This window comes from Vulpes lagopus, chromosome 11 (genome assembly GCF_018345385.1).
Source record: "Vulpes lagopus strain Blue_001 chromosome 11, ASM1834538v1, whole genome shotgun sequence".
Taxonomy (NCBI): Eukaryota; Metazoa; Chordata; class Mammalia; order Carnivora; family Canidae; genus Vulpes; species Vulpes lagopus.
The window spans coordinates 15,323,873-15,335,071 of record NC_054834.1 but is presented as its reverse complement, the minus strand read 5'-3'; the positions used below and the strand labels follow the sequence as shown (position 1 = coordinate 15,335,071).

The 11,199-nt window shown below is 50.2% G+C and overlaps 1 protein-coding gene across 2 annotated transcripts in view; it reads right to left on the bottom strand.

The window, feature by feature from the left end:
* Positions 1–249: 249 nt before the first annotated feature.
* Positions 250–11,199, bottom strand: part of LOC121501369 (homeobox protein Hox-A13-like) — a 54,828-nt gene continuing 43,878 nt past the window's right edge. For both annotated transcript variants that reach the window (XM_041773349.1, XM_041773347.1), the window contains one exon: positions 250–494. In XM_041773349.1, the coding sequence (XP_041629283.1) occupies positions 491–494 (4 nt within the window). In that variant the 3' untranslated portion in view covers positions 250–490. The remainder of the gene's footprint in view (positions 495–11,199) is intronic.

The following is an 11,199-nucleotide window of genomic DNA, read 5'->3' as shown; positions in this document are numbered from 1 at the left end:
TGGAAAATACGGCCTCAAACTATTTGGAAGAGCCTCTGCGTCCTGGTGGCTGCAGCCTTCCCGGCATTACCGAGGGGTGGTCAGCTCTGCGGATCTGCTTCACACTTGTCCTCGTCAGCTCACGCCACCGTGTTGACATCCCCCTGCCTGGGTGGTTTGAACAGCAGACATTTTATTTTTAAGTTTTAATTTTTATTTATTTATGATAGTCAGAGAGAGAGAAAGAGGGAGAGGCAGAGACATAGGCAGAGGGAGAAGCAGGCTCCATGCACCGGGATCCCGACGTGGGATTCGATCCTGGGTCTCCAGGATTGCGCCCTGGGCCAAAGGCAGGCGCCAAACCGCTGCGCCACCCAGGGATCCCTGAACAGCAGACATTAATGTCTCCTCGCTCTGGAGGCTGAGAAGTCCAAGATCAAGGTGTTCGCCGTTTCAGCTCCTGATGACACCCCTCTTGCCTGTTGGCAGGCAGCAGCCTTCAGCTGTGTCCTCACCTGGGGACAGACAGTGTCTCGGTGTCTGTTCTTTAATCCCAACGCGAAGGCCCTTTCCTCAGGGTCTCTGCTCAACCTGTTTCCTAAAGGCACTATCTCCAAGTAGTATCACACTGGGGGGTAGGGCTTCCACGTAAAAATTTGGATACGGGGGCATCTGTGTGGCTCAGGTGGTTAAACACCCGATCTTGGTTTTGGCTCAGGTCATGATCTTGGGCCCGTGGGATGGAGGCCCACGTCAGGGTCTGCTTGCCCCTCTCCCTCTGCCCCTCCCCTCACACTCTTTCTCAGTTTCTAAAATAAAAAACAAAAATACTCAATATCAGAAACTTTGCCCCAGATTCAAGAGGGCCAAGCTGGACCCTGGCATCTATTTTATTGTTTTTTAAAGATATATTTATTTGAGAGAGAGAGAGAGAGAGCGAGCTGGGGAGGGGAGGGGCAGAGGGAGAGGGAATCTCAAGCAGACCCCTCACTGAGCATGGACTCAAAATCTCATGACCCTGATCATGACCTGAGCCAAAATCAGGAGTCAGATGCTGAACCAGCTGAGCCACGCAGGTGCCCCGACATCTGACTATTTTAATAGTTTCCTGATCCGTTTTTGGAGCCTCCTTGTTGAACCCACTGACTGAGAAATGGCCAGGCCAGGAGGGGCACCCACACCTGGGGAAGGAGCAACTTAAACAGTAAATTTCATAAGGTCAGTATTTCCATGCCCACTTACATTTCTTTTTTTTTTTTAATTAAAACTTTTTTTCTTATGTTTTTTTATTTTAATTCTAGTAGAGTTAACATATGGTGTTTCATTAGTGTCAGGCGTACAACATAGTGAGTTAGGCATTTTATACATTTGTCAGTGCTCATCATTAGTGTGGTCTTCATCCCCTTTACCTGTTCCACCCAACCACTCCCAGCTCCATGCCCCCAGTTTCTACTTTCTGGTTTTGATTTTGGATTTTTTTTTTAAAAGATTTTATTTGTTTGAGAGAGAGAGTGAGAGAGCACAAGCAGGAGGAGGGGCAGAGGCAGAAGGAGAAGCAGACTCCCCGCTGAGCAGGGAGCTGGATGGGGGGCTCGATCCCAGGATCCTGAGATCATGACCTGAGCTGAAGGCAGACACTCAACTGACTGAGCCCCCCAGGCACCCCTTATCTTGCATTTCTTTTGCTTCCGGAGTTGAAGGACGTAGGGCCAACAGACTTCCTGACTCTGAGTCCTAGCACCCAGCCCCCTTTCCTGGGTAGATATTAAATCTCCCGCACATCATAATCACCCACATCTAGACATATTCACTATTTTGTACTCATCTGAGTTAATCCAACTTATACTTGCATTATTTTCTTTGGCTGAAGACTTTGGAAAGCAGCATGAAGTTTGGGGATTTTTCTTTTCTTCCCAGAATGAGAAAATTCTTCTTCAGTGCAAGGCTTTTAGTATTTTCATTCCCAGTCTTCACCTTCTTCTTCTTCTTTTTTTTTTTTTAAGATTTTTTTATTCATGAGAGACAGAGAGAGAGGCAGAGACACAGGCAGAGGGAGAAGCAGGCTCCTGCGGGGAGCCCTATACGGGACTCGATCCCAGGACCCCGGGATCACACCCTGGGCCAAAGGCAGCCACTCAATCACTGAGCCACCCAGGCGCCCTAAAATAAATCTTAAAAAAAAAAAAGAACAAAAACTGACTTTGCTTTAGTCCACTAAAATGTGCAATGCATTTCACAGGATTAATTTCCAAGTCTTGGAATGGATTTCAAGGTGTTACAGTGAACTATCGACAGTTGCAAGCTGATTATTTAAATTTGTTGGAATTTTGGCCTCCCCCGGTCTTGCTCTAGCTGCCTGCGCGGGGGGTGGGGGGGTGGGGGGGGGTGGGTTCCCTGCTTCCAGCCCCCCGCCTACAGGATGGCCTGCCTCATCCTGTGTGGCCAGACACACTGAGTGGCAGATAAAAGGCAAATACACGTCCCCCACCTTGAGGATGCACATGCAGATGGGGAGAGAAGGCAACAGCAAGAGATTATAAAACAATTTAAAGCAACCAACTAGGAATGACCATGTTCCAAGTTGTTCCTTTGTTAGAATCTGTATTTGTCTGCCAGTTTATTATTTTTTTAAAGATTTTATTTATTTATTCATGAGAGACACAGAGAGAGAGAGAGAGAAGCAGAGACCCAGGCAGAGGGAGAAGCGAGCTCCATGCAGGGAGCCCGACGTGGGACTCGATCCCGGGACTCCAGGATCACGCCCTGGGCCGAAGGCGGCGCTAACCCGCTGGGCCCCCCACCCCCACCCCCGGGCTGCCCTGTCTGCCAGTTTAATTGCCTCGCTGGGCTGGCTGGTTCCCTGCAGCCCTCTCTGACCAAGGGTGAGCTTTCAGAGAAAGCAATCTGGCACTTTCTCCGGGGTCTGTGAGACAACCTGCACTTTGTATGAATCTTCAGGAAACAGAAGGGAGCCACCATGGTCTTCTGTCCCCAAAACTTCTGTACAAAGTTGGGGCATCCCTGGCATATGTTACCGAGAGAGCGTTTGGAGAGAGCCACTGCCGGGCCATGTCCGCCGTCCTCCCCTTCGCTCTCACCTCAGGCACGGCTGCTCGGGAAGCTCGCTCACCCTTTCCCTCCAGTTCAAGTCCACTCATCAGGGAGTCCCTTTCCCCAGGGACCTTCTGTGACCTGGATGCTGTAAAGCCTGCAGTGAGCTTTGTCACTAACGCAGGTCCTTGATTCACCTTGTGTATTGGCTAAAGCACACTTAAGCTCTCATGTACACTTCTTTTTTAAAAGTTTTTTTAAAAAGATTTTATTTATTCATGAGAGACAGAGAGAGAGAGAGAGAGGCAGAGGGAGGAGCAGGCTCCTTGGGGGGAGCCCGATGTGAGACTCGATTCCAGGATCCCAGGATCACAACCTGAGCCAAAGGCAGATGCTCAACCACTGAGCCACCCAGGCACCCCATGTACATTTTTTAAAAAATATTTTATTTATTATTTGACAGAGAGAGAAGGCGCACAAGCAGGGGGAGCAGCAGGCAGTGGGAAAGGGAAAAGCAGACTCCCTGCTGAGGGGGGGATCTGGATGTGGGGCTCGATCCCAGGACCCGGGGATCATGACCTGAGCTAAAGGCAGATGCTTAACCGACTGAGCCACCTAGGTGATCCCCCATGTACATTTTTAATGTTTAAGAATTCTCAAACTCTGGGACACCTTGGTGGCTCAGCGGTTGAGCGTCTGCCTTTGGCCCAGGGCGTGATCCTGGGGTTCCAGGATCGAGTCCCACGTCGGGCTCTCTGCATGGAGCCTGCTTCTCCCTCTGCCTGTGTCTCTGCCTCTCTCTCTGTGTCTCTCATGAATGAAAAAAAAAAAAAAAGAATTCTCAAACTCTCGAGGAAGCAAATCCACACGCCAAGGCCCAGAGAGAGTTAAGAGCTAGCTAATTCAATTTCTTTGCTTCAAGCAGCCAGCTTGTCACATCGTTTCAAAGCCCTGACTTTCATTCTTGGCATTTTCTGGCTCATAACCTGTCAAACGCACAACATTGCAAGACAGCAAGCTCTGATCCTTGGTCCTGGGGTTAGGCTCTGATGCTGCGATCCCCTCAAAGTGCACGTGTGATGTTATACCCTCTGTGCCTGACTCTTATTCAATCAAAATATAGAAATAAAATAAAATGCCTGTTTGATGCTTACTGAATTCTCCCTGGGAAGAGAACCGCAAGGCGTAAGGGAGTTAATGTCCCATGAGACTCATGTTGAACTGCAGCTAGACTCCGGGAAATGTGCCACCTGGCCTTCCAGACAGCACCGTTCAATGGGCTCTTGTGCCTCGTCCACCAAAAGCCTCCTGGGATCTCTTTGAATTATAAATCAAATTTACTCAGATTCCAGGATCTCTACATGCTTAGTGTTGCTAGAAATCTGGGATTTCTGTCTTTCTTACCGCATAGATGCTTTTTTGCCTATTCCCCTAAGCTGAGCAGTGTGACCCGCATCCCCGGGAAGTGAATGCTTGTTCTGGTTATCTTGTTGTCATGACAACATCCAAGCTTATTTTACCTTTGTAAAAATGAGTCAGAACCCCATGTTTTATGACGCTATTTATATGAAATATGCAGAATAGGCAAATCTGGACAGAAGACAGAAAGTAGAGACAAAGTAAATTAGTGATTGCCTAGGATCTGGGGAATTTGGGGGTGCGAGGGGAATCGGAATGGCTTTTTAGGGGTATAGTGTTTCTCTTGGGAGTGATAAAATACTCTAAAATTGTGGTGAAGGTTGCACAACTCAATGAATATACTAAAAAACATTGAGTCACCCATTTTAAATGAGGGAGTGGTATAGAATGTGGATTATATCTCAGTAAAGTTGCTAATTTTTTAAAGGATTTTATTTATTTATTTACTTATTTGAGAGAGAGAGCACGCATGAGGGGTGAGGAGCAGAGGGAGAGGGACAAGTAGACTCTGTGCTGAGCATGGAGCCCGACATGGGTTCCTATCTCACGACCTGAGCCAAAATCAAGAGCCAGACACTTAACCAAGTCAGCCACCCAGGTGTCCCAGGAAAGCTGCTATTTAAAAAAAAAAACAAAAACGCAAAGGCTATTTAGGTGACTCAAGTCGGTTAAGTGTCTGCCTTCGGCTCAGGTCATGATCCAGGGATCCTGGGATCTGGCCCCCTGTGGGGCTCCCTGTTCGGCAGAGAGCCTGCTTCTCCCTCTCCCTCTGCCCTTCTCCTCCACTTGTGCTCTCAATCTCTCTCTAGTAAATAACTAAAATCTTAAAAAAAAAAAAAAAAAGAAAAAAGAAAACAAAAACCACACAGGCAACACTGAGTTGGGTATGTACTCAAACTTATTCCAGTGAAGGAGACAAACCACTTTGTCACTAAAGGAGAAGTCTAGTCTCTTATCCCGTCCACCCATACTGTATACACAGTTTCTATTTGGGGCCTTTTTATAGTTGTGTCATAGCTGGTGAGCAACAGTTAGGTCAAAACCCACAAAGGCCTTGGTTACAGCTGACCTTTGTGTTTGGTCAACAATAGCATGATTGATGTCACCATGGCTCAGCTCAATCACACAGATGGACCCAGGAAGTTCCGGAAGTGTGCTGGGGCTCGTGGGACCGACCAGCTGCAGATTCGGCCCTGCAGAGGGACAGTGGTCGGCTAGACCTCAGCTCCAGGGCGAGATGTTGGTGAAGGACGTAAAACTGCCTTCCCTTGACTTGGAGGTGGAAAGTTGCTATGGAAGGAGTCCTGAGGGAGAGTGTGGTCTGGCTTGGCCTGGATATACAGACTGGGAATTTGTGAGAAAAGCTCATTTTGAGCCCAACATTTCTTTCTTTCTTTTCTTTTTTAAGATTTTATTTATTTATCTGAGAGAGTGGAGAACACAAGCAGGGGAAGGGGCAGAGGGAGAGGGAGAGGCAGGCTCCCCACTGAGCAGGGAGCCTGATGTGGGACTGGAACCCAGACCCCAGGATCCTGACCTGAGCCAAAGGCAGAAGCTCAACCGACTGAACCACATAGGTGCCCCGAGCCCAGCATTTCTCTGACTAACTGGCAGCCCAGCACCACCCTTTGGCTTCACTTCCCCCATCCCTTACCCCCAAGGGAAACCATATCAGGTCAGGAGGCCAGGGGAGTGGAGGTCACCTGTAGTGAACTGACTGACCTGGAGGTGGGTGAAGTCAGAGCACAAGGACGTGGGACAATTCCCCCATCACTTAGTAAGAAGGCCCTGTGATGGCACACCTGGGTGGCTCAGTGGTTGAGCGCCTGCCTTCAGCCCAGGGCCTGATCCTGGAGACCTGGGATTGAGTCCTGTGTCGGGCTCCCTGCATGGAGCCTGCTTCTCCCTTTGCCTGTGTCTCTGTCTTTCTTTCCCTGTGTCTCTCATGAATAAATAAAATCTTTAACCAAAGAAAGAAAGAAAGAAAGAAAGAAAGAAAGAAAGAAAGAAAGAAAAAAGGCCCTATGATGTTGAACTTTATGTGTCAACGTGGATAGGCCACAGTGCCTGGGAGAGTTGGTTAGATTTTTTCTGGTTGTTTCTGTAAGGACGTTTTGGATGAGATTTCCATGAAACCAGTGGGCTTGGAATAAGGTAGGTTGCCTTCCATAATGTGGGTGGGCCTCGTCCAAGCAGTTGAAGGCCTGGTCAGAACAAAAGGCTGACCCTCCTCTGAGCAAGAGGAAATTCTGTTGGCAGCCTGCCTTCAGACTTCATCTGCAATACCGGCCCTTCCCGGCTTGCGGGCCGAGCCTTTATACTTGAACTGCAACCGTTTCCTGAGTCTCCAGCCGGCCAGCCCCCCCACTTCAGATTTTGGGCCTGCCAAGCCTGGCCAACGGCATGAGCACACTCCTGAAAAGAAATCCCTTTGTATATATACATCCTATTAGTTCTGTTTTCCTGGTGAACCCTAATACAGGCCTACATTTCTGTCTTTGGGAGGGACACTCGGAGCAGAAGGGAAATAATGCTCTGACCTCACCATAAGGAGACTGAGAGCCAGGGACAGAAGCTTCCTGAGCAGGAGTCGGGGCGTCCGTGTGGCAGCTTAGTGAGTCTGTGTGGCACCCCGGGAGAAACAGGTGAGACTCTAACTACACACGGGGACCGGGAGGCCCGTGCCTCTAAGTCGTACCTATGGCTTCTGCTGCCTAAGGAAGCATGTGCTCACTCAAATCCCAAAGCAAGTCCTGCCCGCCAAGTGTCCGTCTAGAAAGTGCTTCTTCTGGGGAGGGTCACCCCACGTTGGGTCTCCGGCCTTGGGAGGAGCTGTTTCAAACTGCTGCTCCTTGTACGCATAACTAATCAACCATCGTCGGGCAAGGACAACAGACATCGGCCTCATGGGCCACCTCGGATGCTGGAAGCTGGCCCCTGAAGCTTCCCGAACAAGGAACAGCAATTCTCGAGAGAGTCCACACACACACACACACACACACACACACACACACACACACACAGGATCGTGCTCAGCTGTCAACAGGGCCTCACATTTTGAAATAACCTCAACCGGTCACTCCTCCTACAAACTATAAACTTCTTTGGAGTATACAGATACTTGCATTCTCTGGAACAGGAGCCCCAAAGCCCAGCCAAAGATGGGGTGGCAGGTGCTCTCACCTCCCAGCCCCTGAGACATGCACTGTCCACGCTGCTCCTTTGGCACGTGGCATGGTTTTCTGACATCAGCAGCATTTCTGTTCGACTGTCCTAACTCTTCAGTTAAATGTAAAGGCTCTTTCTTGCTCTCTTTTTTTAAAAGGTTTTATTTATTTATTCATGAGGGAGTCAGGGAGAGAGAGAGAGAGAGGCAGAGACACAGGAGGAGGGAGAAGCAGGCTCCATGCAGGAAGCCCGACGCGGGACTCGATCCTGGGACCCCAGGATCACGGCCTGGGCCGAAGGTGGCACTAAACCGCTGAGCCACTCGGGCTGCCCATAAATAAAATCTTAAAAAAAAAAGCCTCACGACAATCCTGATTGTATTTTAGCGCTCATTTCATGGATGAGGAAATGGAGGTTCAGAGAGGTCACAGCGCTAGATGCTGGGGGTCCGGGATCGGAGCCCCCCTTTGTGTGAGGACTGCATGATCAGGTGGCGTTTTGCATCCGTGGCCCCTGGGACAGAGGCCGTCAGCGGGTGACCTGCCATCTGCGTGTGCGCGGGGAGGGGGCTCCACGGGCGCTGGTGTCCAGGCCAAAGCTCAGGGGACGTGCCACTCATGACAGGGCCGCAGGGCCGCTGTTCCCATCCAGGAGCCTCGTTCCCTGTATGTGGGATCAGCTCTGGGACGTTCTTTTTGAAAATGAATTTGGTGGGAACTTAGGTTTTGGTCCAAAAAACATTCCACAAAATTCCCGGCAAACCCCAAATTGTGTAGTTTGGAGGGAGGAGGCATGTTATTTTTTTGGTAGAAATAGTCTGGCAGTAAACTTCTAAAAACATAATAAAAGTGTTTTTTAACATCCTGTTGTTCCTCCTTTTGTTGATTTTTGAGTATCTCTTCCCAAGCAAGGCGTTATGCAACAAGATCTGAAACTTGCCAAACTTCTATTTTGTTGGTAGTTTTATTTGGTTCCTTCTCTGTGTTCCTGGGCACCTTATCTGCTCTGAACTTTAACCTGGGAACTGAGGTGACTTTATAGCCCTTGGAGAGTGGCCCAGAAACCACAGGGGCTAGATAGCAGTTTCCTCACCATTTAAAGTGAAAAGCTCCCTAAAGCTGACTGTAGGCTATCAAGGTTGTGCATGGTCTCCTCTGGGTGGGTGACTGAACCTACGAATATGGAGCTCTGGGGGCACCTGGGGGGCTCAGTGGTTGAGCGTCTGCTTTTGGCTCAAATCGTGATCCTGGAGACCCGGGATCGAGTCCTGCGTCAGGCTCCCTGCAGGGAGCCTGCTTCTCCCTCTGCCTGTATCTCTGCCTCGCTCATGAATAAATAAATAAAATCTTAATAATAAAAAGAATATAGATGTCTGTGATAACTGGTTCTTTCTCTTCTCCCTGAACAAAAAATCCAAATCCCTAGGTCTTTCTGGGTGTCTTCAAAAACTCCCATACCCCACATCCCACAAAAGCCAGTCTGGCGCAGGGGTTAGGCGTGCAGACACTAGAAGCAGATACTTTCTCTGGACCCTAGTTCTGCCTCTCCCGAGCTATGCGACCTTGGGGAAGCTACTTGACCTCCCTGTGGCTCAGCTTCCTTATCTGTAAAATGCGGATGATGAGGTAGGTTAGAGTTGACAGGGTCGGCAGGGTGCACTGAATAAGTTAGTGCACAGAAAGCGCTTCCTTAGAGCAGTCTCTGGTGCGGAGCGAATGCTCAAAGTTTTGTTCTCATTATGAGATGGCTTTGGTCTTTTTATTTTTATTTTTTTAAGATTTTATTTAGTTATTCATGATAGACACAGAGAAAGAGAGAGAGAGAGTGAGAGAGAGAAAGGCAGAGGGAGAAGCAGGCTCCATGCAGGGAGCCCGAGGTGGGACTTGATCCCGGGGCTCCAGGATCACGCCCTGAGCTGAATGCAGGGGCTAAACCGCTGAGCCACCCAGGGATCCCCGGCTGCCCGATTTTTTAAAAAAGATTTTATTTATTTATTCATGAGAGACACACAGAGAGAGGCAGAGACACAGGCAGGGGGAGAAGCAGGCTCCATGCAGGGAGCCCCATGCAGGACTCGATCCCAGGACCCCGGGATCACACTCTGGCCCGAAGGCAGGTGCTCAACCGCTGAGCCCCCCAGGCGCCCCCCAGACGGCTTTGGCCTTGTGGTGTAGGTTAGATCACACTATGCGAATACATGTGCGAATACCGCGCTGGCCTCCACAGCGGTTAACAGACTCCCAAAGTGCGGGCCCTTGCCAAGGCGTGTGGTAGCAGGAACTCCTCCAGGACAGCTGGCTCCTTGTAAGCACCATGTGTCACCCTTTTACCTAGGCCTGCTTTGCCGCTCCATGTCAGAGATTAAGGTACAGAGATGAGGGCACCTGGGGGGCCCAGCGGTTGAGCGTCTGCCTTAGGCCCAGGGGTGACCCCGGGGTCCCGGGATCGAGTCCCACGTCGGGCTCCCTGCAGGGAGGCTGCTTCTCCCTCTGCCGTGTCTCTGCCTCTCTCTGTGTCTCTGATGAATAAATAAAATCTTTAAAAAAACCAGATACAGAAGTGAAAGCCACAGGTTCCAGCAGCTCACCCTCAGAAGCCCTGGCACGAAAAGCGACTCCTGTCTCCAGCTTGTGTGGCTGGCGGCCCGGAAACCCCGGTCCTGGCCTTGCCGTTAACCAGCTCTTTGACACAGGACAAGGGGCTTCTCTGAGTCTGGCTGTAAATAGGAAGACTGGGGCCTCCCGGATCCCAGGGACCCACGCACAGGCCTCCCAGCTGGTGGATGGCACCCCCAGGCGGGAGGCTTGGTCCTCACCGACCGGACCCGTCGGGGCCAGCGAAGCCCCCAGGACCAGTGGCCATGGCCACGGGCCACGTGGCAGCCCTGCCCTCCCATGAGTGCGAGATCCCGCAAGCCCAGGAGAGGCCCCCCAAACATACGGCGCCTGGGGGCGGCGTGGAGACCAAGGGAATCTCATGTTTTTTTTTTTTTTTTTAAGATTTTTATTTATTTGGCAGTTTGAGAGAGCAGGGGGGGGGGGAGGGGGGGGGAGGAGGAGAGGGGAGGGAAGCACTCCCTGCTGGGCAGGGACCCAGGACCCTGCGACCTTAATGGGCTCAGCCGCCCAGGGAGCCCCGACTGGCCCACGTTCGAGCTTATACCTGGAGTGACACTGCGAGTCACACTAAGAAATACCTATTTGGCCTTTGACTCTAGTCCTGGCACAGGGCTCCGTCCGAAACCCCTTGGCGTTTCGTAGGCAGTAAGATCCACAAAGGTGTCTTGTTATGGTAACAAGGTGACTTTTGACTGGGTGTTATGTAAGGCTGATGAATCACTGAACTCTACGTCTGAAACTAATAATACACTTTATGTTAATTAATTGAATTGAAATAAACTTTTTAAAAGGTCCAGGAAAAAAAAAAAACCCAAGGTGGCTTTTAGATCCCTACCTTAGGATGGGGGTTGGTTGCCAGAACCAATCAGGTGATTAAAGGGTTGGAATTTTCAGACCCATGGCCTTGTCCTGAGGGTGGGGAGAGGGGCTGCAGGGTGGGGGCCATCACCGGCGACCAATGATG